This window comes from Callorhinus ursinus, unplaced genomic scaffold, assembly GCF_003265705.2.
Source record: "Callorhinus ursinus isolate GAN/ISIS: 27379988/994484 unplaced genomic scaffold, GSC_fseal_2.0 scaffold13, whole genome shotgun sequence".
Taxonomy (NCBI): domain Eukaryota; kingdom Metazoa; phylum Chordata; class Mammalia; order Carnivora; family Otariidae; genus Callorhinus; species Callorhinus ursinus.
In genome coordinates, this window is record NW_027397075.1 from 49,523,496 (window position 1) to 49,549,258 (window position 25,763).

General features: G+C 47.0%; 2 protein-coding genes and 1 long non-coding RNA gene across 4 annotated transcripts; 1 reads left to right on the forward strand and 2 right to left on the reverse strand.

Annotated features, from left to right (window-relative positions):
• The first annotated feature begins 227 nt into the window (after window positions 1–227).
• Window positions 228–2,317, forward strand: CUNH1orf74 (chromosome unknown C1orf74 homolog). The gene is made up of 2 exons (XM_025878132.2): window positions 228–418; window positions 1,097–2,317. The coding sequence occupies exon 2, from the start codon at window positions 1,192–1,194 to the stop codon at window positions 1,981–1,983; it is 792 nt and encodes a 263-aa protein (XP_025733917.1). The 5' UTR covers window positions 228–418; window positions 1,097–1,191; the 3' UTR covers window positions 1,984–2,317.
• A 152-nt stretch (window positions 2,318–2,469) lies between these two features.
• On the reverse strand, window positions 2,470–25,569 carry TRAF3IP3 (TRAF3 interacting protein 3). Of its 2 annotated transcripts, XM_025878130.2 has the most exons (16): window positions 25,320–25,568; window positions 21,341–21,744; window positions 19,386–19,530; window positions 19,198–19,261; window positions 18,914–18,938; window positions 18,618–18,647; window positions 18,430–18,525; window positions 11,757–11,828; window positions 9,375–9,515; window positions 9,113–9,250; window positions 7,797–7,932; window positions 7,157–7,219; window positions 5,643–5,702; window positions 4,428–4,564; window positions 3,331–3,444; window positions 2,470–2,710 (listed from the first exon to the last, which is right to left on the reverse strand). In XM_025878130.2, the coding sequence occupies exons 2-16, from the start codon at window positions 21,683–21,685 to the stop codon at window positions 2,618–2,620; spliced, it is 1,659 nt and encodes a 552-aa protein (XP_025733915.1). In that variant the 5' UTR covers window positions 21,686–21,744; window positions 25,320–25,568; the 3' UTR covers window positions 2,470–2,617. The 2 variants fall into 2 exon arrangements, with proteins under 2 accessions (XP_025733915.1, XP_025733916.1); XM_025878131.1 differs by lacking the exon at window positions 7,157–7,219 and having other exon boundaries at window positions 25,320–25,569.
• LOC141374031 (uncharacterized) lies at window positions 3,912–4,427 on the reverse strand. The gene is made up of 2 exons (XR_012380585.1): window positions 4,296–4,427; window positions 3,912–4,257 (listed from the first exon to the last, which is right to left on the reverse strand). It is a non-coding gene; the product is annotated as an uncharacterized lncRNA (long non-coding RNA).
• Window positions 25,570–25,763: the final 194 nt, after the last annotated feature.

Below are 25,763 nucleotides of genomic sequence, written 5' to 3' on the forward strand. Positions count from 1 at the left end.
CATTTTCCCAGACAAAGCAAAGTGTGTTTTTGCGCTGTGTCCCCTTCTCCGGCTTCCCCGACTTAGTAACACGACGGGAAGCTACGTGAGGCTAGCCGCAGCCTATTACTTTCCCAGATCCCGGCTTCCGTCTGGCCGGAAGGGGCGGGGCCGCAGGCCCCCACACTTCCGGCACAGCCTGGCGGGAGGTCCTAACGCGAGGCGCGCGAGCGGACTGGTTAACGTCACGGAAAGCGGCGGGAGGGCTGGTGTTGGACATGCGCAGTAGGCCGGCTTTGCCCACCTGGATCGCGGCGCGTTGCAAGGGATTTCCAGTGTTGCGGCGGTGCGTACGGGTTTCGGCGTTTTTTCGGCAACCCACAGGAAGAGGGAAGACGCTTCTGAGCCCGCAAACCTACGGCGGAAGTGGAAGCAGAAAGTATGTGTGAGAGAGAGCCCTCTGACTCATTGAAAAAATCACTATAATATGCTCAGCACTGGGTGTGGGGATTGGAATGAGCCCATCTTCCGAAGGTCCGTAGATGTCGGCCAGAAGGGGAAGAAGGCGGGGCCGGCAAAAGTAAAATACAGCCCTCCTGCAGTTATACAGATTTTATTACTTTTACGTCCCAGGGTGCAGTGGTTCTGAGTCCATATTCTGGTATATATTAATCAGATCGCTATTCTTACAGCTATTGGCGGTAAGATAAGGGAAAGTTGGCAGTGGAAAGAGGGCGTTTGGAACCTAGAATTCTGCCTCAGAAGGGCAGTTTTAGGTAAAATGCCCAGAATTTTGCCAAAGACGGCCCTGCCACTACTCTTCCCCAGAAAGTAGTTTACAACAGGTAAAATTTAGAAGAAATCAGAGAGAATGTAAACCTAGCCATAAGGCCTGAAAGACACATGAATTTGGGACTAATGGAGACTAAGTCAACCGTAGAAATCAGGCAGCATTGTCAATCCCATCTCTGTCTGATCTGGGTTAGCATTTCAAAGCAGAGGGAGGGACAATAAGATCTTTGGAAGATGTTGTAAAACTTAGGGGAAGGCTGTTGGCAGGTTTCCTGGTATGTCACTGACTGGTGTTAATAATCCCCTGCTACTGCTTTGTTTTTAGGCCCTTCCTCAAGTGTCTGGAGCTCAGAGATGCGGCCCAGGGGAGGGAACTGTAGCTAGGTCAGGAGGCCATGCTTGCTGTTGCTTCCAGATCCCATGTCAGCACCGAGTCCTCAGATGCTGGTGGCAGCGGCTCAGCAGACCCTGGGCATGGGAAAGAGACGGTGCCCACCCCGAACCGTCTGCCTTCACCTTGCTGGAGAGGTGCTGGCTGTGGCCCGGGGACTGAAGCCAGCTCTGCTCTATGATTGCAGTTGTGCAGGGGCATCAGAGCTCCAGAGCTATCTGGAGGAACTGCAGAGCCTGGGCTTCCTGACCCAGGGACTTCACATCCTTGAGATTGGAGAAGACAGCTTGATTGTCAGTCCTGAACACGTATGTCTGCACTTGGAGCAGGTGCTGCTTGGTACCATAGCCTTTGTGGATGTTTCTGGCTCCCAACCTCACCCTTCTATTTGCTCCCTGGACCAGCTTCAGGATTTGAAGGCCTTAGTGGCTGAGATCATCACGCATTTGCAAGGGCTGCAGAGGGACCTATCCCTGGCAGTCTCCTGCAGCAGACTTCGTTCCTCAGACTGGAATCTCTGTACTGTGTTTGGGATCCTCCTGGGCTATCCTGTTCCGTATACCTTTCATCTGAACCAGGGAGATGACAACTGCTTAGCCCTGACCCCACTCCGGGTGTTCACTGCCCGGATCTCATGGCTGTGTGGTCATCCCCCAGTCTTGCTCTATTCCTTTAGTGTGCCAGAGAGCTTGTTCCCAGCCCTGAGGGAGATTCTAAGTACTTGGGAGAAGGACCTTAGAACTCGATGTAGGACTCAGAATGACTTTGCTGACCTGAGCATCTCCTCTGAGATAGTCACGCTGCCAGCAGTGGCTCTCTGACTTTCACTCTTCTCTCATGTAGAAGGTACTCAGTAAATGATCAGCTGTAGCTCAGCGATGGCATCACAAGTACCAGTTCAGAACATCTTGAGAACACTAGGGAAAAATGCTGTTATCAGTTGTCTGCATCGCAGCGGGCATGGGAATAGTGGTGGTGGCATTGGTCGTACGTATTTGCCATTTCTATGCTAGGGAGTCCTCTTTGCTGAGATATCTGTTGATTTTTCACTGGAGAGGAGGTAGAAGAAAAGAGATTGTGGAGAAGGGTAGTGGAGGACAAGTATATACTCTTGTGTGGTAGCTGTAAATATACCTGCCCTCGTGGGTAGTGTCTGCCAGAAAGTAGAGGACTAGGTAGGTTTTACCGCATGTTTGTATACCACCAACTGAATTGGACTAGGGAGGAGACCAGGATGCCCAAATGTCTTATGTTTGTGATGTGACATGTCATTCAGGGGTACACTAAGAGTTCTGAGGAACAGAGACTGTTAGGTGAAGTTTGTTTATTTTACAGTAGGTTAAAAAAATAGAAATCTCAGGTGGGAAAACCCACACTTCAAAGTATGTCAATCTGCTGAGTTTTTTATTGAGTTTCTTGCTTCAGATTTTCACCCAAGCAGCTGTCACAAGTGATTCAGATCATCAGGCTGTCCTTGTTGGCCAGGAACACTGCCAGTGCTATAGCAATCACTACCATCAGCATCGAGAGCCATCGGCCACATTGCCTCTGTGAGGAGGGGGTGGGGGAGAGAAAGAGGCCATGGGTTGTTTGGAGAAGGTACAGGGAAAAATTACCTTCCTTCTTCCCATCCTAGCCCAGTGGAAAAACTTAGGTCAGTAAAGGAGAAAAAGCTTTTTATATCACTGTCTGTCTCACTTGGTCACTTCCTTTGGGATAAAACCACTTTACTGCTGGTCACTGGCCCCTAAGCCAGGATTACTGGCTTAGGGAACCATACCCAGTGAGGGCCAAATACTTAAGTACTGATAAGAATAATCAAGGATGAAAAATAACTCAGCAAGATTATATAATTCTCTATTCGTATTCCTTAGTACTTTTGCTCTCCTCACTCTTGCCACTAGCTCATAATAGGCTAAAAGAACACCACTTCATACTTTAGCTAATAGTAATTCCCTTTAGGCTCTAGAGTTCCATGAAAATTAGGCTTGGATGCATAAGCCAGTGTTTGCTGACACTTGCTATACCGTCAAGTATATAAACCAAGTTGAATGGAACAGGCTGGCCAGATGTTGGCACAGGCTGATAAACTTTATCTGCAAGATTTGGCCAAAGGAGGAACCGTCCCACCATCATCCAGGGCGATACGGGAGAATTGACCCTCTTACTCTGGGAGGCGGCTGTTGGCTCTGGTTCAGCTCTTCTCGACAGTGCTGCAGCTTACGCAGGCAGGACAGATACTCGTCACTGAGGTTGTCTAACTCCGAATGCAGTTCTCTGCACTGGGGGGAGAATACCACCAATGTCATCACTACCAGTTCCTTCTGGGACAGAGCGCAGGTCAGGGCGAGGGCCCTGTGTGAGTTACCCCTTCATTCGTTTGGAATTTTTACCACCATACTCCCTTCCCAGCCTTTCTCAGGGGTTTCAGTTTGCCTTTTGACTGTCTTACCTAGTTTGTCTGGAATGTGTTCATTTAAATGATTGATTATAATGCATATTATAATATTACATATTATACATGTCAGTGGTCTCACGTGATTATGAATGTGCAAGAGCTTTGTAAATGGGGGCACCAAAAAATGAAGTTCTTCTTCATTTGTGATCTTAATACAAGCATCTTCACCAGGATATAGTTGAGTTGCATGTGAATACTGGGGATATGTATGGTTCCGAGTCTAGATGGAAAGAATTTTGTTATTTAAAAGACACTATATATATAAAGTTTTAAGATAACTCTAGGACAGAGTTTGAGGGGTTAATATGTTTATTAAATGTGTTTGAGTTTAGGTTGACTTTACAAAAGGTAACTATTTGATAAAACCTTGGTACAAATGAAGAAGGGAAAAGATTGACAAATTATCCCACAAGCAAAGACATTTATAAAGGCAGATGAATACCTGCTGGCATCCAGTCACGATTTAAACCTTGAAATCTTTGCTCTCTGGCTGCCTCCCAGCAGTTTTCCCTACCATTGTGGGATGATCCCCTCACTATCTTTTTTTTTTTTTTTAAGATTTTATTTATTTGACAGAGACATAGCAAAAGAGGGAACACAAGCAGGGGGAGTGGGAGAGGGAGAAACAGGCTCCCCGCTGAGCAGGAAGCCCGACGCAGGGCTCGATTCCAGGACCCTGGGATGAAGCCCGACGCAGGGCTCGATCCCAGGACCCTAGGAACATGACCTGAGCTGAAGGCAGATGCTTAACGACTGAGCCACCCAGGCACCCCGATCCCCTCACTATCTTGAGGGTCACCGTCTCACCTCCTTTTCCTTGGCCTGGAGCTGCAAAGTCTTCTTTTGCAGCTGGTCTCTGAAATCCCATTCTTTCTCCTTCCCTGTACCCTCAGGTTCCACTTCATTATGGGAGGGCTTTGGACTCCACACAGGCAAAGCCTGATCTAAAAAAGCAGCCAGATTCTCAGTGATGGTGAGGTCCATACCTCTGAGGGAGGGCCCTATCACTGAGAGAACCCTGGAGTGAGGGGAAGGGAGGAGAGGGAACAAGAGAGGACCTGTCCCTGACGAGACTGCATAGAGTAGAATTCTCTCACTTCCTCCCATTGGGACCCTGCTCAGTCTTGACACAGAGCTGGAAATCGAGCCACTTGCAGGCAAGGTTGGCATCTTACTTTTCTTCGTATCCCTAGTCCTGTTTAATGGCATATAGTTCTAGAGAATACTTAACTAATTCATTTTCTTTTGTGGTATTTCTAGTAGGTTTGCTGGTTGCTTCAATATAACTAACGCTTTCTCCCTTCTGGCCTCATTTCAGTCTTGAGAATGGCCGTCCTAGCCTAGAATTCATCTTCCTGTGGTTAAAGGTGGCTTCTGAGCCACGTGGCAGTCTTAGTCTTGGTGAAGAGAGCACTGAACTAGGAGTCAGAAATTCTGGATTGTTGTCTTAGCTGTATCCTTAATTCTTATGACCATAGACTTTCATTTTCTTGCCCATTCAATGTGGGTATCATAATTCCTGCCTTATCTTTTACATAGTGATTGTGATGAGAAAACAAAAGACCACATGGAGTGCATAAGTGAGGAACGTCCCGCTCTCAGCCCCATACATGATGAATTTTTCTCAGGGAGCTGAGGCAGCAGACTCTTGAGGGCTCAGAGTGAGGTTGCATGCAGCATGGTGTGGACTTGGGGAGTTGGATGTGACTGGGAAAGTCAAATGTAAAAACTGACATTAAATCCTGAGTTCAGAATCAGTTTATTGAAATGTTCAACACAGACACTGGTTTTCAGAGAGAGTAGAAATTCTTTTCACAGTTTATATACCTCTCAGGGTAGGAGGCTAACTGGTTAAAGTTTCTCAAAGCCAATGATCAGTCCTTAAGAAGCTCCCCTGGATCCCTGCCCTAACAGACTCTTAGAACTGCCTGGGACTCCAAGAGGTCACATAGTCCATCACCTGCTTCTAGGCAGGCAAGGGAAGACCACTAGCTTAAAATCTGTGGACGTAAATTTGCTGACCTTTCTTGGTTAAGAGTTTCTCCTGTTCTTGAAGCTGTAAGGATTGATTCTGGAGCAGACCTGTGGGAAAACACAAGGAACTTGTCTTTACTAGTGTATCTACTGCAGTGTCTTTTCAGAACTTTGCTTCAAACCTTAATTATTTAAGATGTTCCCATCTGTTACTGGTTGAATTGTGTCCCTCCCCCCCAAACTCACAGGAAGTCCTAACCCCTAGTACCTCAGAATGTGACCTTATTTGGAGATAGGTTCTTTACAGAGGTAATCAAGTGTTTTAGAACATTAGAGTGGGCCCTAATCTCATACGACTGGTGTCCTTATAAGAAGGGGAAATTTCAACACAGAGCTAGATAGAAGACATCTGAAGAAACATAGGGAGAAGAAAGCTATCTACAAGCCAAGGAAAGTGGCCTGGAACACATCCTGTCTTCAGAACCCTCAGAAGGAATCAGCCCTGCCCACACCTTGACCTTGGACTTGTATCCTCCAGAACAAAATAAATTTCTGTTTTTTAAGTCACCCAGTATGTGGTATTTTGTTAATGACTACATGGTCCTTGTATCTCTTCCTACCGTGTCTTTACCTTTAAGTCTCTGCTTAACCGTTACCTTAGAAGAACGACTTCCCCAGATGACCCTGTATGAAATAGCAACTGTTTTCCCTTTAACCTGCTTTATTTTTCTCCATGGCAGTTATTACTATCTGACACATAACTTAATTGTTCATAGAAGCTCCATACTTTATTGTAGAGCTAACTTAGAATGTAAGCTTCATTAGGGAAGGAGCTGTGTCAGTTCTGTTCAGCACTGTATCCTCAGTGTGTATATCTAAAGTGCCTGGCACTTGGTATGGGAATAAATAAAAGCAATTTTTGAAGTGACTCCTTGCCCATTCAGCTCCTGCCCTATAGGTGCTCATAGTCTGCTGGTGGCTGCCTTACCCTTAATATTCATTGCATGAAACTTCTCTTGTTGAGGTGTCAAGAGTTTAAGGTGGTGGGCACCCAGCAGCGCTATTAATCAAATCAGGTTCTCCTAGTAGGCAATTGCCTACTTTTTAATGAAAAGTCCCTTTTCCTCTTTGGCCTCAACAGGTAGTTTTGAAGTGTATGAAGGCATATGTAGTGTGAGCTGATTTTCTGAACCATTCCTAAAGACAGAAGTCTATAGGACATACTCATGTATGTAACGAATGTCAATATATGAAATAACTGCCTTAGAAAGCCCAATGTTTTTTAAAATATGAAAACCTGGGGGAAATGGCAGTCCTGGGGGAAATTTGGGTGGTTGTCATTGGCATGGAAGGAAAGAAGTAGAAAAAAAAGGGCTAATATTAACTTGTGAAGAGCTGTGTAAATGACCTCACTTTCCAAGAAGGTCTGAAAACATGCAGAGGTAGAGGATATCAAAGACCGGGCCCCAGACCCCTCCTTTGGATGCCTTTTGAGGGGCATAAGCCCCGGGAACACCAAAGAGCCAGCTGTGCTACTTCTGAGAATCTAGAAGGGAGCTTACTCTGCAGCTGCTGTACTTTGGCCACTAGGGCGAGTTTCTCTTCCTCTGACCTCTTAAGTTGATCTGAAAATGAAATAATGCAAGCTGAAATAGATGAACCTAAGACTTAATGAACCCGACACCCAAGAAGGGGAGTTAGTAGTAGGTGCTATCTCGTCTATGGCCTCTGATGTGTGCCAAGTGGAAGTTCCTCTCTCTTCCCTTCGTGCCTGATCTGGAGCGGTAAACCAGATCCCAAGTACCTGGGATGTCATCGGCCTCAATATCAGGTTGAATCAAGAGTTGTATTTGCCCATGATTTGGTCATCTCGGCTGACACAGAGACTGTGATGGGACACCTTCCCTGTGCCTTCTGTTTCAACTGACCTTTCCCTTCCAGATTAGAAATGCAGCCTTGCCACTTGTGACTGAAGTGGGAGCCGTGACCTGGCTCAGAGGGACTGGCTGGAAAAGCAAGCCAACACTACCAGAACCGCTAGCGCAGCACAATTCCTCTTCAGGCTTGGATGATTAAAGCAGCCCTGCCTTTCCCTCGAGGTAAAATGAAATCACAAACCAACCAAAGACTGAGGCCTTCTCCTCCACCCAGCTTCCTTTCTCAGCTTGCTCAGCCAGAGGCCTCCCAGGAGGAGAAGAGTACCTTGTAGGTGCTGGGTATCCAAGCTGTACAGGTCTCTGTCTCCCTGCAGGTGTTCAATCTTGGCCTGCAGTTCCTGGTGCTCATTCTCCAGAAGTCGCAGAGCCTGGTTCATCTGTAGGTCTCTACTGTCTGCTCCCTATAAGGAGGGGGGCCCGACACAGAAGCAGGTGAGGGCTGGGACGGAGGTTGGGAACAGATCCCATGGAAGGGGAAGGCTAGAATTTTAGAGCTAGAAGGAGTATTAGGGAAATTGAAACACTGGGATTTTTTGTTTCTTCCCTCTGTTCTATTCCTCACATTTAGTGCGTTAGACTTTTTGATATTTCACAAGGGACTCATTTGAGTCAGGCCCAAATTAAAGAATACCAAACCATCACTTTTTTAGGTGTCTTCACATTGTCTTTACTTCTTGTTCTAACACTGTCATTTTTTTTTTCCTTTGGTAGGGTCATTTTTTCTCAAAAAATTAAGGTTCAAAAGAAAAAGGCCTTCATGAGAGCATGTGGCTGTATTGTACGGGTCAGCTGGTTTCACTCCTTTGATAAGACTCACATGCGCTAGCCTATTAATTTGGCTACTCAGGTTCTTGCTTCAGGAAAATGATAGAGGTAAATTTTTGATGTGGGTCCTCAAAATTTCAAACCAAATAAGTAAAATCTGTGAAGAGAAATAGCTAATATGTATGGGAGGCTTGTCTGTGCCAGGCATTGTGCTACGAGCTTTGTAATGGATTACCTCAATCCTACAACAATCCTATGATGTAGGTACTACTATTAGCCTCCTTTTGGAGATGGGGAAACTGAGGCTTAGGAGATTAGTTAGCTTTGACAAGGTAACACCAGTTGGAAATGATGGAAACCTTGAGAATGCCAAGGGTCTACATTTATTGCTTAAAAATCACATTGGCAGGATGTTAGTCAATATTCAACCTCTAAGTTAGTGATGCTTGTTCCATGCCAGTAGTGGGCATTTCTGAGCTGAATGCTCTGCTGGGTTGGGGTGCAGAGAGTGGGTTGGAGTATGACAGTAGGCTGATGAATATTCCAGTCCAGCCCTTTGCATGTGGATGGTGTCGTTTGGTGAACACTTAGTTCATTTGCATGAGACATCCCTGCTGAACTCACAATTAGATTTCAGGGCCCAAACAGTGAGTTAGGTACAAAGTGGGCAGTAAGTGAGGAACTGAAAGCCAGATGCTCTCAGGCTGCCTTTGGAATCCCCAATCCCAGCGGCAGTTACTGTCCTCACTGCTGTCACTGTCCCCATCCCATAAGCCCTGCCTTCTCTCCCCATGTCGCCACCCCAGGGCCTGGTACCTGCAGTTTGGACTGAAGCACATGGAGTTGGCTCTCCAGCTCTCTATGCTGGGTTCCCAGTTTCCTCCAGTCCTCCTTCAGAGCTTTGTACTGGCTCCTCCACTCTTCACACTTCTGCTCGGCCAGAGCCAGGGACCGCTGAGGGGGTGGTCAGACAAGAGGAGGGTGCCTTGGGGGTTCCAGAGAGTTGTGCAGCTGGCTCCCATGCTGCCCAAAGCCACCCTGGGGTCCCAGCCCCAAGGATTATGCAGCCTCCCAGCACCTGTGTGCTCTGCAGTTGCTGCTCCGTGCTCATTTTCTCCTCCAGCACTTTCTGCAGTGACTCCTTGGCCTTCTGCTCATAGCTGTTTTTCTGGTCTTCCATCTCCAATAACACCTTTTTCATTCCCCAAGGCGAGTATTTCTGTAAATTTGATGCAATTCAACAAACACATATTGAGCTTCTGTGTCCCAACCCCTGAGCTGGGATACAGAAAGGAAAAGAGTTTTCTCCTTGCCCCAAGAGCAGAGATACCAGTAATCTGGTGGATCTTCTGCCAGGCTCAAGGTGGGGAGGGAGAGGGTCCCAGGTGATGAGAGAGGTAGGCGGGGTTAACGCAGTGCTCTAGGCATATTGGGCATGCCCCAGGCCTTCCAAGGACACTTCAAATTCAACATTTCCAAAGCCAAGGCATCTTTCTCAACCTGTTCCTTTCACCCGGGCTTCTTATCTCAGTGACCGGCATCATCCATCATCACCCACTCAGTCTCCCAAACCAGAGACCAGGGAGTCATCCTTGATTTCTCTCACTTTCTCCTAATCAGTTATTCATGGAGCGTTGTCAAATTAACCTCTTTAACAGCTCATATCTGTCTCTTCTCCATACTTCCTGTTATCTCCTTAGTTCAGACTCCAGTAATACTATTATATGGGTCAATGCAATATTTTCTGTATCTTCAAGCCTTGAAGCTAGAGGGTACTTTCTGAAATGTAAATCTGATCATGTCACTCCCTGTTTAAATCTCTCAGTGACTAAGGATCAGGTCCAAATTCCTTGGCATGGCTCCTACTTATAAGCTCAGACTTTGAGTCTATGCTACTTCCACCCAAGCTGAACTGTTTGCAGATCCCCTAAGCACTGTGCATTTTGGCCTTTGCCTTTGTCCATATAGCTTCTGCCTAGAGCATCATCACCTACCCTTTTCACCTGGTTAACTTCTACTCATGCTCAAGGTTCAGTCCAAGGATCATATAAATTCTGATAAATCTTGACCAGTCACCCCTATCCCCCAACTCATTATGGATTAGGTAGCTTTTCTTAGTGTTCACATAGTATCCTCTGTAAGTCTCTATCTTCCCACTCTATTGACTCATCTGTGTCCCTTATGGGATTGTAAACTCCTTCAGGGTAAAGAGCATTTTTTTTTTTTTAAATCTTTGTAGCTTCAGAGATCTGAGCAATCTCCAGTACCCCCAATGTTTTTAAATTCATACATTTGCTTTAAAGAAATTGTCTTGGCTTCAGGAATTAAGAAAAGAACAGCTTTGCAAGTTCACTTAGGGTCTTTCCTCCCCTATCCCTTTCATCTTTTTGCCCTTTGATTCTGGAGAAAGCAGGCAGATTTTACTGTCAACTCTGGGTTATCCCACTGAATAACAGTAGTCCAGATAATGCACATCTAAGGATCAATATGAAATTATTTCCATTTCGCTTTGGAATCATCTGAAAATTTGGATTTAAGTGTGAGTGGGTCTTATGTTCTTGGAATTTTCATTAGAAGCCAGATCCAGGAGCTACTGGCTGAGGTCATACATGGGTATACCCCAGTTAGCGGACTTACTCATGCTGGCCAGCTTTACCCCCCACTGAAAATAAATAGACTGGCATTCTGGATTATATGTTGGTATTTTATGAGCATGGTTGGCATTATTTAGTTAAAACAGGCTGTACTAAAAAAATAAAAGTTGTGGATAAGCAAATCTGTATATAAACTCTGTTCCCCTATAAGACCTCAACTGTGCAGCCAGGTCCATCTTCTCTCCCCAACTCCACATGCTTCACCTCATTCTCTTATCTGACATCTCACCACTTTCAGAAATCCATCACTTTTCAAGTGTGAAGGCTGATTTCTTTCTATCTCTTTCTATCTCTTGATCTTAATTCAAGATCAAGCCAATCGAGAGTTTACTGAAGATGGATAACAAGGCCATAGAAAAGCCAAGAGTCATGGCCTTTTTTTACTTGCTCCCAGAGATTGCTACTAGACTAAAGTTGCCCACAGAATGGAAATCATTTTGTAGGACTTTATTATAATATCCAATTTATCTGTTCAAAGATTGGGACCTATGAAGGTCTATCTGGGTGGTGAGAATCTTTACCTAGGGCCTCTCCCTACAGTTCCAGGTATTCCTTAAATTCCCCTGGAGCTGGCAAAGTCCTTGATGCTGGGGTTCGTTCTCAGGGTGCAAAGGGAAGACCACCAGGAAAAAGGGAGAAGAGGGTGGGTTGGGGACCAAAGTGAAAATGGCAAAGCCAGAACCAAGTGAGTAGGAATGGGTGCGTTCATCTCTATCAGGTATCATTTCTAGAGAGTAGGATCGAGGTTCAGGCATTCTCCTTCATTTCTAGATTTCTGGGCTAGAAGTGTCTTCCAGAATGCTTACCTGGGTACAGGTGTACAGCTGGTTTTCTAAAGATCTCAGTTTGCCTTTCAATTTGTCTTCGTTAAGCTGGCCCTAGAGCAAATGGGATGAGTTAATGAGTTTGGGCCAAAATATAGCATGCAGAGTTTTCTTCTGTTTTTCCAGCTTACTGCCTAGAACATGGTCTGTGCTCAAGCAGTGTTTGTGGAACTGAACTCTTTCAGGAGGTAGGGAGGAGGAAAGATGACAAAGGAGAAGAGGATCTTTTCCTCTTTCTCTGGAATAGGAGAAGGAAGAATCAGACTGGCCCCAAGTCCTCTCTGTACCTCAAGGTTCTCTGTCCAGTGGTTCAGGATATCATAGTAGGAGTTCACTTGAAGGAAATCTTCTAAGCTCTCTTTTTCTTTCCTCCTTACCTCTCTCCCTTGTCTGTCTAGGCACTTCTATATTCCTCATCTCGTCTCAATTTTGTACATGGACCTTTACTTATAAAGTATAGGCCAGTAAGACTAAAGGAGTCTCCACATTCCCTTCCCTGTCATGGACTGAACTGTGTCCCCCCTGTTCCTCTCCCCCTCAAGTTTATATGTTAACATCCTAACTCCCAGCACCTCAGAATGTGACTGTATTTGGAAATAAGGTCTTTAAAGAGATAATTAAGTTAAGGGGCACCTAGTGGCTCAGTCTGTTGAGTGTCCGGCTCTTGATTTTGGCTCAGGTCATGATCTTAGGGTTGTGGAATCAAGCCCAGTGTCAGGCTCCCTGCTCAACATGGAGTCAGCTTGAGATTCTCTTTCTCTCCCCTGCCCCCGGCACTGCTCTTTCTCTTTCCCTCTCTATTTTTTTTTAATCTTGTTTTTCTTTTTTTAAAGATTTTATTTATTTATTTGACAGAGAGAGACACAGCGAGAGAGGGAACACAAGCAGGGGGAGTGGGAGAGGGAGAAGCAGGCCTCCCGCGGGGCAGGGATCCCGATGCGGGGCTCGATCCCAGGACCCTGGGATCATGACCTGAGCCGAAGGCAGACACCCAACAACTGAGCCACCTAGGCGTCCCATCTCTTTCCCTCTCTTAAAAAAAAAAAAAGATAATTAAGTTAAAATGAGGTCATTAGGGTGGGCTCTAATCCGATGTGACTGGTGTCATAAGAGAACAAAACACCATGTGAAGACAAAGGAGAAGACAGCCATCTGTAAGCCAGGGAGAGAGGCCTCAGGAGAAACCAACCCTGTCAACACCTTGATTTTAGACTTCTAGCTTCCAGAATTGTGAGAAAATAAATTTCTGTGTGGTTAAGCCACCCAGACTGTGGTATTTTATATAGCAGCCCTAACAAACTAATTCTTCCCCTCCTTGCCTCCCCCACCTTCCCTCAACACACACACACATACTGGATTCAAGATGAGAGGGGGGCGCCTGGGTGGCTCAGTTGGTTGAGTATCTGCCATTCGGCTCATGTCATGATCTCGGGGCCCTGGGATCGAGCCCAGCATTGGGCTCCTTGCTCCTTGGGCTCCTTGCTCAGCGGGGAGTCTGCTTCTCCCTCTGCCTCTCCCCCTTCCCCTGCTCGTGCTCTCTTTCGTGCATACTCTGTCTCTCTCTCAAATAAATAAGTAAATAATCTTTAAAAAAAAAAGATGAGAAATTCTTTAAGAAAGCAGGAAATGGAGGAGAGATATCAAGGCAGGGTGTGTGTGTGTGTGTGAGGAGTGGTGGTGGTGGTAAAAGGGCTTCCCAGAAAGCCACATTCTATGTATTCATAAGCAGGGTCGGTTTAATGCCATTTTGGACATTCCAAGAGAGACGGTAATCTCAAGAGTGAGGGTGGAGAAAGGCAGGCTGGCAGAGCCTTATCTGTTTCTCAGTTTTTCAGTCTTTCAGCTGAGTAGCTAACAACCTTCTTGCTGCTTTGTTCTTTCCTCCACCTGTAGTGGTCTCCCTTTTTCCCAGGGCAGGGTTTTGTTCTTCCAGTCCTGAGTCTGACTTAAGGTTGTGTATGTGAGGGCGTTGAGGAGAGGGGAGAGTGCCATCAATGACAGCCGGTTTCCCAGAGGAAAGGCTGTGGGTCTCTAGCAAGAACTGATTTTCATATCCTCTCTCTGGCTTTTTCCAACCAGGCCCTTTGAGACACTTGTGAGGTTTACATATTACATTTCTCTCCAAGCCTGAGATGCCATATCCCCTTTCAGTCAGGTGGCTTGAGTGTTTGGAACCCTCATAATGTTTCTGGTCTACAATGGCCTGGGTGCAGAGGAGGGAACTCTGTCTTGAGGTCTGTCCCCTTCAATGAGTTTCAGGGCACCTGGGGGAGGCAGGAAGTGGTATCTCACAGCTCCTGTTTTGATCTTGTGTGGCTGATTCTTCTAACCCTGGGAGCCAGGGGGCGCCCCCACCCTTTCTGCTTCCTGTATTACTCAGCTGGGCTTTGCAAAAGCAAAAAGCTTTGCCAAAAATAATTTTTCAAAGTGCCTCCTGCTATTAATGTTTTTCATAATGTCTCGTGTGAGAGCTGAGAGTCCAGGATTTGGCATCTCCAGTAGCCCCAGGGCTTTGGGACAGATAAAAGAGATGGACAAAGACTTTCATTGTTCTGGGTTTTGGACTAACTGGTAAAAGAGCTGCATTCCCCTGAGTGGCCTATTCACTATTAATCCATGGGTCCTGAAATCAACTCCTTCTGCACCCCCATTTCCTGGTTCAGATCTCTGCATTTTCCTTGTGCCTAAACTCTTGCTATGGCAGAATGTAATCAAACCCACTGCGTTTAAGGTTTATCTTGCTGTAGTTTGAGAAGAAAACAGACAAGCCCAAAGCAATATCCTTACATTTTTCCCCTGTCTCCTACTCTTTTTGGGTAGCTCCTTTCTCCTTCCTTATTGTGGTTTTAATCCAATATTTTGCCTCTCTCAAGTGTTTTTGTATTTTAGCTGTACCCCAGATTACTTTTCCATTCATGAGGCAATAGAAGACAGTTCAGGAGAGCCCCTTCAGTGGGGATGAAGGACCACCCAAGTCTGGGGCTTGAAAAAAATCTCTTGTCCACAGCTCCACCTTCCCAGACTCCCTGAGGCAGGGAAGAAAATTGTAGCCAAGTTGTTGCAAATGGGGCATGTAGTTTCCTGGTCTGAGCCCCAGCCCCCATTAAGCCCAGTGGTACAGTATGTGGGAAGAAGCACTCTTTACAAGCCTACTGTGGACCTTTTTTTTGGCATTCGACCCCCGGGAGCCCAGGGCTCAGAGAGCACAGTACCCCCCGGTTGGAAAAGGGAGCAAGATGGAGGCCATACACACCTGGGGCTGGTCTGAGGGCTTCAGCTCCGGCTTCTGCTTGGCTTTCCCCAGCCTCTGATCTGTTCTCCAGAAACACTATCACCTCACCCCATAAACGCCAGCCCACAGCTCATCTCTGTTCTAGCAGAGGTTGCTTAGGACTCGCAGCCAATCCCCCGCTGTGCTGTCATCTCAAGATCTGGTTTCCCCTTTGCAGAACTTAAAACCCAAGTGTGCTCTGCTCCTGTTTTGTATTGCCCAACACTGACAGCTTGCTTTCACTACTGCCCAACTTGTTTCTGCTCTGAAGGTTGGACCCAGCCCTGGAGTCTCAACAGTGCCCCAGGCACCATCCCCTCCAATAGGCCCAGAGTCAGCTTTGAGGTGGAGGCAATGGAGGGAGCTCATTCTTGGGGTTCTCACAGAGTTTGTGGTGAGCTTCCCTGCATGTGAAGTTAGAGATTCGAATCACAGGGGCCAAATGGAAAAAATAAAGACCTGAACTGGGCTGAATGTCAGTCCCTGTTTTGGTCACATTCTTCCAATTAGTTTTCCCAATACCATAGTCTGGGGCTGTCCTTCCATTGAAGTTGAGGCTTCCATGGCAGGGGTGGAGGGTTGGATAATTTTGTTTTGGGGGAAGCAAGAACTCTTAACCGAAAAATCTGACTATTTTTGTGAAAAACAGGAAGCTGGGGGGTTGGTGGGGAGGAGGAAGAAAAGAAGGGTGAGTATAGGGAGGGGCGGGTAGAAGGGAGGGAGAAAACCACAGCCAGAGGGACTTCCGCTCGCGTGGGCACTGCGGAGTCAAACTGTCTTCAGAGGTGACCTTGGAAATGTCTCCCGTTCCCGCCAAGCTTGCCATGACTTGAGCCCTGAGTGTGCCTTACCTGGGATGTTACCGCAGGCCACTTACACACCCACCCAGAGCCACAGTCCTCATTGTTGTCAGAGATAATTTCAAAACACAGATGTGATCATTCATTTTCGACTCACTTCCGCAACTGTTTTAGCGTGCGTGCTGCCAGAGCGCTATTGACGGAGCTCCTTGGGAGGATGGGCCAAACGTTGCTAAGTATACGACTTCAAACCCAAATACAGTATCCTCCCATTGCTCCCCTGCTGATTGCCTGGAGCAGTGTTTCTGCGGATAGCATGTATTCTCATGGATCTGTGATACATATGCCTTTCATTTAGGAAAGAGTCTCTATGTTACTTAAGTTTGAGATCCCCTGTCCAATAGAACAAGCTTAAGCTTCATAATTCCAGAGACCCTTCCTGGTCTTACTTTTGGAACTCCTCTGCCACAATCACTTCATTTCAGCCAAACTCTGCTACACCCAATTGTTCGTGACACAGAGGCCTGTAATCATTCTGATTCCTTTACCTTAAACACCCTTTCCTTTCTGTTTTTTCTTCCCCCTCATCATTCCTACCGCTGTAACTGGTAAACAACTTATCCTTCCCGACCCAGCTCAAGTGGTCCCTCTTCTTTGGAGCCTACTCCGTTCCACTTCAGGCAGAATAATTGTTTCCTTCTCTTTCCTCTGCGTCCCATTTTAGAAACCACTGTTACAGCTTTATCACGCTGCATGCGGGTTATTTACTACATGTCTCTCTCTTCCTGGTTGATATGTGAGCTCCTCAAGAGCAAGAGCCCTACTTCTTTTTGCCCCTGTAGCACGGGGCTCCACACATAGCTGAAACTTATCAAATGTCTGCTGCATAAATGAGTGAGATGATCTCAAATTAGTTCAGCACCGGAAACCACCTGGCATGCACAGCTGTCTGTCCCAGGCTCCTGCTCTGCTGACGAAAACAACTTCCTTGACAATCAGGAGCCCTGAACATAGACACTGAATCCCAGTACAATGACATGTGAGGAAGGAAGACTGAGCTGAGGAAGTCTCTTCTACATCACCGTAAACTTCTTGGTCTTGTTCCAGACCCTCCCAGCCCATCTCTCTGTCTAAATACAAGCCATCTATACTGCGGGATTAGATGTTCATGAAGGCCTGCGAGGTTGTGCGTTCTCTTTGTATGAGGTGCTCTTTGCTCCAATGGTAGTAGCTGCCTGAATAGCATAGTTTAGGGGGCTTCACTGTGGGGTCCGAGGACACCTGGGAGTCCCTGAGGCCCTTTTACAAGTTCTATGAGGCCTTTCCTTTCCCAGCTATGTATCTGTGTGAGGCTGGATTTTCCTTCATATGCTTCAACCAAAACAATGTATTACAACGGATGGAAATATGAGAATCTAGCTGTCTTCTGTTCAGACTTTAGAAAGATTTGCCATAGTGTAAAAGAGTGCTACACCCCTCACTATTTTTTTGGAAAAATAGACTTACTTTTCATAAAAATATGTAATTTAGGTTCACGTGTAATGGGTTTGCTATTGTTATTTTAAAATTTATACTCATTTTAAGATTCCCATTTTTGTTTCTAATATGGCAAATCCTAATGCGGTAAATATAAAAAGTTCTTTGGAGTTTTCAATAAACTTTTTTAAGAGGATGAAGCAGTTGAGATTAAAAAGTTGGAAACCCATTATGTTAGACTATATCACGCCTCTAGGTCTTTGCCTGTGCTGTATCCCCACCCTAGAATATAGTTCCTGCTTCCATATTAGTCTGGAAAATAATTATGTAATTATAAATATTTCCCTGGTTCTCCTCTTCTCTGGAGTCATTCCTTCCTTCTTGGGTACTATTATATCCTGAAAACATTTCTCTTATTTCATTTCTCATATCTCTGCATTGTTTAGGCATCGGTCTCCCTGACAAAACCACAAGCTCTCTAAAAGCAGGAACCCTGACTAATTAATCTCATGATTTCCAGGGCTCAATGCAAAGAACATGATCTATGAATATTTGTGGAATGAATGGACTAAAATAAGGAGGTCTGGATTTTAGTTCCAGTTCTGCCTCTAACTAGCAATGTGACTTTGGGCAAGTCACTTGACCTCTCTAACACTCAGTTTCCTCATTGGTGAAATAAGAAAACTTAGACTACATGATCTCTAAAATCCTTTCTCACTTTGACATTGATGTCAAAGCTGAATAGTAGGTGCATGATGGCTTCCAGTTAATACTGGAGTGAATCCCATACAAAAAAAAGTTGACATTTACCACAGTCAGTAATAGCAAATGTATTGGGATCTTCCTTCTTTTCTTCCAACAAATTGAGAAATGGGAATTCTTGCCAGTTTTGGTTCTGGGTCTTCCCTGGGTGTGGAGCAGTATGACCCCAGCTAATGACTCTGGATTTAGCTGAGCTTTCCCATATATTTACTGTGACATGTCTGACGTCTAGCACCTCCTACCTCACCTCTTCAGTAGTGAGAAAACCCCTTCTTTTGCTGGGATAGTATGCAAAGAAGAATAGAAGCCCACGAGCTTTGTTCAAACAAAGATTTCATTCCCTTACCTTCCAAGAGCTGTCAGAGGCCCTTATTAGAGTGGACAGTAGGTCTTGGAGAATCACCATTTTCTGTTTTAGAACCAGCTCCCTTTGTAGGGCCTCCTGGGGGGCAAAATGCAAGAAGGTACGATTAACCTGGAGGAGGAGGGAGTGGATGGGGAAGGAACTGAGAGGAGAGTTCACATGTTACTTACTTTGAGGTACTCCGAAAGCTGGATGATTTCCTAGAGAGAAAGAAAAAAGATATTCAAGAAGACTCTGGGTCCCCTGAAATCCTGGAACACAGAACCATAGCCAGGACTAGGTTGTGTCCGGTAAATTTTCTTCCTTGGCTCAGACAGAGTTCCTCCAGGTCCCCGTGTCTGTGCTCGTCCAGGAAGAAGGTGCCCCTCCATTTCAGCTGTGTTTACCATGGAATTCCAGAATGTCAGAGCTTGGAGGAGCTGAGGTACCATCTGAGTCAACCTCTTCAAAGTCAGGATTTTCTTACCTTATCTAGAACTGCAACTCCATAACTGGGAAGAGAAGAAATAAAAACAGAAATGACAATGGATCAGAGAAACAAGCACACCAGGAGATGGTAGGTCGTTTCCTTCTCTGATCTCTTCTGAAGAGCCAGAAGGGTGGGTCAGGTGTTCCTTTCTCTGTTAATGTGGACATGGAAGTTCACTGTGTTCCTTCTCCACATATGGGGTGAGGGTTCAAGCAAAGCTTAGAAGAGAGGAATGGATGGTACGTAAGGAAGCTGGGGGCAGGAACGTGGAAGGTACTCACTTGGTTTGCTGACTGGCATCATTCTTAATTGTTGGCTGGGCTGTTTTTGCCTTTGTCTGAGTGCCTGAGTGATAGAGGATGAGATGATTCAGAACCCATGGAAGAGGAAGTGGGAAGAGACAGGAACTGTCCACTACCAGCAAGCTGAGCCTGCAGGCCCCAGTGAGTGAGGGAGGCTCTGCTCTTACCACGGTGCTGTTGGGGTGGCTTTTTGGTGGGAGAGTCCTTTGGTGAAAGGTCCCTGGCCTGGAAGGGGCGGTCAGCCAGATCCCTTCGGGTGCCTGAGGGAGGATGATGCTGGGTTGGAAAGACCTCAGAGCTGGTCCCTGACACCTGGAAAGCAAGTGGGGGATGCTGAAAGCCTAGAGCCTCTTAGAGCATGATTCTCCAGCTGACTGCAGAGAGATGAACCAGTGATCAAATTTCTGGTCCAGAAAACCAAAGTACCATTCATACCTTGAAAACTCCTGCCCTCCCTCATCCTGGCTGGTGGGAATGGTCCTTCCCAGGCCAGGCAAAGGGGGAGCTGAGCTTGTCTCTCCTGACTTTCTCTAGAATCCCTGGTCTAACTTGTTTGGTTTCAGCCCCTCACACAGCCATCATGGTGCTGTGGAGAAAGAACTGGTCTGAGAGTGAGGGCATCTGGGGTCAGACCCTGCCTTTTCTATGAGGTCTCAGTCTCCTGTCCATGTCATGAGTCTGTGTGACATAGATGGTCTCTGAGGTCCCTTCCATATCCAAGAGGTGGCTTCCTTCCTCTCAGTGATGGCTGGAATACTGCTGAGGTTTTGTGTGACGAGCATGTAGAGCAGGGTTGTGTAGGGAGGGGTGTAGTAGCAGTTGTCACCATCTAGTCCGCTCTTTTTTTAATATATTTTCTTCATACATACTCAAAAATTCTACGGTTGTAACAGAACACCAAAAGGCGAAGGAATGCCTGTGGTAGCCAATCATGCAGACTGACTTGATCTCAGTAAAACTTTAATAACTGATAGGCTTAGATGAAGTTCTTTAGTTAAATGCGTTTTTGTTCTTTTTCTCCTTAAAAAAAATTTTTTTAAACCAAAAGCGTTCAGAAACTTCTTGCCATAGAAAGTACACAGTTGGTTTTATTTCACAATCGGGCTCAAGGATCATTTTTCTGAACAGCACCTTCTATTGTGGATGACAGATCGACTAGTTAAGAAGCCCAGATTGAACTTCTAGGCTGGGTATGGAACCAGGCCAGGTACTTCTAGGGAATACAGTGGACCCATCCCCACTGTCCACAGGCTCACAACATGGATAGGAAGACAGAGATGGTTTGCTGGCTTAGATCATCTCAGCACACCCTGATTTATGCCAGCACTGCTTCTTCCCAGGCCAGAACGATGGGTTCTCTAAGTATTATTACACAATCTTAGAGGATTTATAACCTCATTAGGACCACAGAGAGCAGAGGTGGCCTAGAGAAGCCAGGAAAAGCTAACTGGACCAGATAAAACCTTCGCTGAATGAATCTAGTACAAATGGAATGGTCCAAGTAAAAGAGAAAAGGTAGGTGGGTACAATAGCCTCACAGAAGAGAAGAGGATTGTGTCTGTGTGTGTCTCTGTGTGTCTCTGTGTGTGTCTGTGTGTGTCTCTGTGTGTGTGTGTGTCTCTGTGTGTGTGTCTGTGTGTGTCTCTGTGTGTCTCTCTGTGTGTGTGTGTCTCTGTGTGTGTGTCTGTGTCTCTGTGTGTGTCTGTGTGTCTGTGTGTTTTTCTGTGTGTGTGTCTGTGTGTGTGTGTGTTCCCGAGAGGGGGCACCAAGAAGATGGGCCTGTGTACCTGGCATACAGTAAGCACTCCATAAATATTTGTTGAATGGTGTATGTATAGACTGCCCAAATTTGAACTGATAACTAGGAATTAGCAAAGGAATTGTTTAAAAAAATTTTTTCTTCCTTAAAAAGCAAGTGCAAAACAAAAAAAATAGCTAAACAAACAAACAAAAACCCAAACAACAAAAATCTCTGAATGAGTTTAAGTGGCTAAGGGAGGAGACTATATTACTAAGGAAGCAGGAACTTAACTTAAATTGCTTTTTAGTGAGTCTGAGCCCACTCACGTGCCATTGTACCTCTGCCCCTGTCCAGAGCAGCGTGTCCCCTGACATGACCCACCTGCTGTTGGGGGGAGGAGATCCTGTGGGCCCAAGACAAGGGTTTCTTGAGGTCAGGTGGCTGACCTGGCCTCCTAGAGGGACCTCGTTCCTTGGCCCTGGGGCTCTGGGCCTTGCCTTTCTCCTCCACCTCCAAGTTTCTCCTCCTGAAGAACTCCTGTTGCCGTGCTCTCTGGAGCTGCTCTCTCTGCTGGATCCTCAGTGCCTTCCCCACCTGGCGGCAAGTGGTTACATTGGGGCGGCAGCGGCGGCTCTCACGGGTCTCTTGCCGGCGCTCACATTTGGCCTCATAGCTCTCAGCCCACCGGGCCAAGCCAGCGGAAGGCCTGGGGTCTGGGCCGATCATGATGACCTCCTGAGCACCTGTTGTGCTTGGCTTCCAGTTCCTGGAATAGCTGCCTGGGTCTGCCAAATGCCAGGAGGGAGGAGAAGGGGAGGGGTCAGGAGATGGGCAGAAAAATGACTGTCTCCCTGGACCAGGGGGCAGAAATAGCACACTGTCCCATACATGTGGGTTGAAAACTGATGAGGTGATGGTGTTGAACTGGGAGTCAGGACTCCTGGGTTCAGGGTCTATACTAACTTTTGCTTTCCTCTGGCCTATGTTTCCCCCTCTGCAAAGTGGAAAGATCTCTTTGGCTACCGCTTCTTCCTTGACTTTCCTTGACCTCACCCTGCCTCTAAGTCAGGGGAACCTGAGAAATAATTGATGAAAATCATCATGACCATATAGCCTTTTGGATGGCAGATAAGGATGTGTTCATTTTCCAGAGACTTCTAGAGAACCAGGTAAATTGGCTCCCTGTTCTCCAATCTAAAAGGAAAGCCAGCATCTTTACTGCTCTCTTAACCCATGTTGATGCTAAGATAGGTGAGTGATTCTTCTCAAGGCCTGGAAGGATAACCAGACCTCCCAAATTGGGGCCAGTCCTGTGACCATCACACACTGCTGTCTTCTTAGTCCTTAGTAACTAGCTTCTGAGTCTGGTCCTGGGCATGGTTTAGGAGGGAAACCTCACGCTAACTCCTCTAGTCATGGAATCCTGACATTGGCCTGTTGGTTTCCACTCCTGGCCCAGGACTGGGCTCTCATCCTCAGGAGCACATCAACTCAAACCAGTATTGGCTGAGGACCTGCCGTCTGCCCAGTGTTGACCGAAACCCATTTCAGAGCTTCCAGCTCAATAACTCTCCAAGCTGAAGGTTCCATGCTTTAGAATCTCCTCCCTGTTAGGGCTAAGTATGCTGCCAGGTCTGTTCTCCTTAGCACAGAGATTGTGCCATCAAAACCAGCAACCACACAAATGATACCTCAATAAGGCTATTATAAACAAAAATGAAACAAATGAAAACAGTCACCACAAGTACCCAGGGAACCAGGCTTGGTGTACAAGCCATACTTGCTGCCTCTTTACACGGTCTTACGTGCTATTCTTAGAACCCCCGACTCTAACCTCTTCTTCCTTCTCTGTGCACCCCCCTCTCTCTCCCACTCTCCCTCACCTACCTTCTGCAAATTTCTTTATTCTCCTAGAACTCTCTGGTAGCTTGGCTGAATTGGGGCTGGACTTGGCTGAGCCAGATTCTGAGCACTGGAAATTCTCGGCCCTGCTTCCACTGATCACTGGAGTCAAGCCCAGTGGATGATGAAGGAAGAGGGACTCCCCCTTCCAGCTTCTGCTTCTCCTCTCTGTTCTACAATGTCATTACCCACTACCTGGGGAATCCAGTTCCTGGATAGGTCAGAGAGGGCATTTCAGCTTCACTGACCAGCAGGCAATTGGCAGCTCTGGCCCCTTGAGTTTATTTATAGGCCAAACAGACTCAACAGGTAGCAGCCTCTCTGTTCTTTCCTTGGAAATTTTCTGCCCATCTGGCTCAGCCCAGAATTCTCTGCAGGATTCTTACTCTGTCTCTGATCATACCACTCATTCCCTGGGGTCAGTCATGGGTGGGGCTGTCTCACTCCAGGAGAGGGGTCTTGCAAGGTCAAGCCAGGCATGCTCTCAAATGCCTGACGCACAAGGCGTGGAGGGCATACTCTGGTCTTGGGCAGTGCAGACCCCAGGTGGAACTATGAAGTTGTAAATGCTTTTCTCTCATCTCATCCCTGGGTAGCTTTCCCCTTTCTTTAGGCTTTTCTCCTCATTCCTACTCTGTAGGGTTCCCTGATTTCCCACCTGCCACTTCTGTTATTTAAAAACAGAACAGGATCTAAAAGGCCCATTCATATTGAATTATAAATGACTGAATGGAGGAGACTCAGGATTATGTACAGGTGAGCTCCATGTCTAGAATCTACCCTTGTAGTAGCTTAAGCTACAGTCCCTGGCTCTTCTGCCTTGATGGAGGAGGCAGAGAGGCCTGGCTTCCGGCTCTGTCATCTATGACCTCTGTGCTTTCAGACAAGCTATTAAACATCTCTAGGTCTTAGTTTTTTTCATTTACAAAATGGGACCTCAGCTGTGTGCTGTAGGTTATGAGAATTAAAGAAAAAAAAAGGCCCATTAAGCGTCTGGCACATACCACACAATAAACGTTAGCTTTTCACAATACTGAACTAGGATTATTACCCCCGTCTTGCTGATCTTGGCTCTTAAAGACTTGGCGCTGTAAGACCAAGGCCTCCAGCTAGACTAGCCCCCCAGGATCAAGAATGCCTCATCCTTCTGTCCTCCACCCTCTTCTCTTTGAAGGGGCTGCTGTTTATTACATGTGGGTTGAAATCATATTTACTGCTCTGGTTCATCTGACCTCTGGGTGTGGGCTATGATGATAAAGGACTTCTCTGTGATCTGGACACAATTAGGCCCAGCAGAAAGGCAAAGAAGAGGTGGGGTGAAGAATCAGTGTCCAGCCTGTCTGCATCCCACCATTAAAACATGGGCCGCTGGGTCCCCTCCCTGTTTGGCTCCAGGGAATCTGAGGGCTTTGTAGAGGAGGCAAAGCCTGTGATTATGGAGAATCCTCCTACCTTCCTGCCGGGAGGAGCCAGAGCCCGAGATAAGGTCCCCTTAGACCCTGCCAGGCCACAGCCGCCAGGGCACTAGACCCCAGACACATGGGGCGGCCTCACTCTGCTTCCTGAGGGGCAGACCCTGGGACCTGTTACCCAAGCAGGGACTCGCAGTACAGAGGCTCCTTACAGAAGGGAGCATTCCCAGACCCCCACCCCCCAACCCCATCCCCGTAGGATTAGGTGCACACAGCTGAGTGGCGTCCCATCCAGCTTTCAAGGATGTCTTGACCGGTCTGATTTGCTTAAACACAAGAAGCCATGTGGGATGGCTGACTGACAGGGATGGGCTGCAGACGAATAGGGAACTGGTCCCTGTGTGGTTCAAAGAGAGGTCACTGGACCACTGCCCAGGCTTTCTGGCATGTGGCAGAAAGTGGCAGGGCCTATGTGGAGCTTGGGGAGGAGGTGATACAGGCGCAGGGCATCCTGTCACAGGGAGAGGTCAGGGTGTGGCCCCCACTTGACAGTGGTTTGTTGCTGCCTTTCCAAGTGGGTTCCTGCTTCCTGCCTGTTGTGTGCAGCAGATGGCTTCCCGCAGAGGTCGGGCCATCCGATGCAGAGCTCCCAGTGTGAGCTGAGGGGAGAAGGGCCTGCACCTAAGCTGTGGAAAGGCAGCTTGTTGTTTTTGGGACTCCTGCTTTGAAGGCAACCGTAAAAAGTCATTTAATTCATGCCCATCACTGGGTAGCTGGGACCCTAACTCGTCTGATTCACTCCTAATGTACTCTAATGGACGGAGCAGAGGAGCCAGCGAAGCTGCGCCCCTGGGCCGTGGCTAGTGCCTCCAGGAACCAGCACAGGATGCTTTCTTGCTTATCCCACCCCCAACACTCTTAAATTGATGCATCTGCTTCTGTGTCTCCCCCTCGAGCCTAGAGAAGCTGGGATGACAGATCATCTTCCCCACCCCAGAGTCGGAGGTGCCTAACCTGGACACAAAAGCATCCTCCTCCTCAGTTACCTTGGGTCCCAGGCTCCAAACCAAGCAGCTCAGGAAAGCATTCCAGCTCCTGGGCAGATCTTGGCTCTGGTCTCAGATGGGGCAGGACAGCAGCTGAGTAAAGTGCAAGCTCTCAATCCATGGTTCTGGGCCCCCTTAGCATTTCCCTTCTTCGTACTGTCTTTCTTTTTGCACAGCGACCTTGCTGAAACAGGAAACAGACAAAGCCACAGTGCTTGCTCACCCCAGTTCCTCTCTCTTGCTCTCGGGCGCAATCTGAGTGGGCCTCTAAGCCCTTGAGGCCTCTGGGGCTGGGCACAGGAGCTCCTCCCATCTTTGGGCACCCCAGCCACCCTGTCTCTGGCTAGTGGATTGGTGTGAGCTCTCAGTTAGTTTCAAATCCAGACCCCCTTCTAAAAGTAGACAAGGATGGGACTCTAGGTCACATCCAAACCTTGCAGTTTC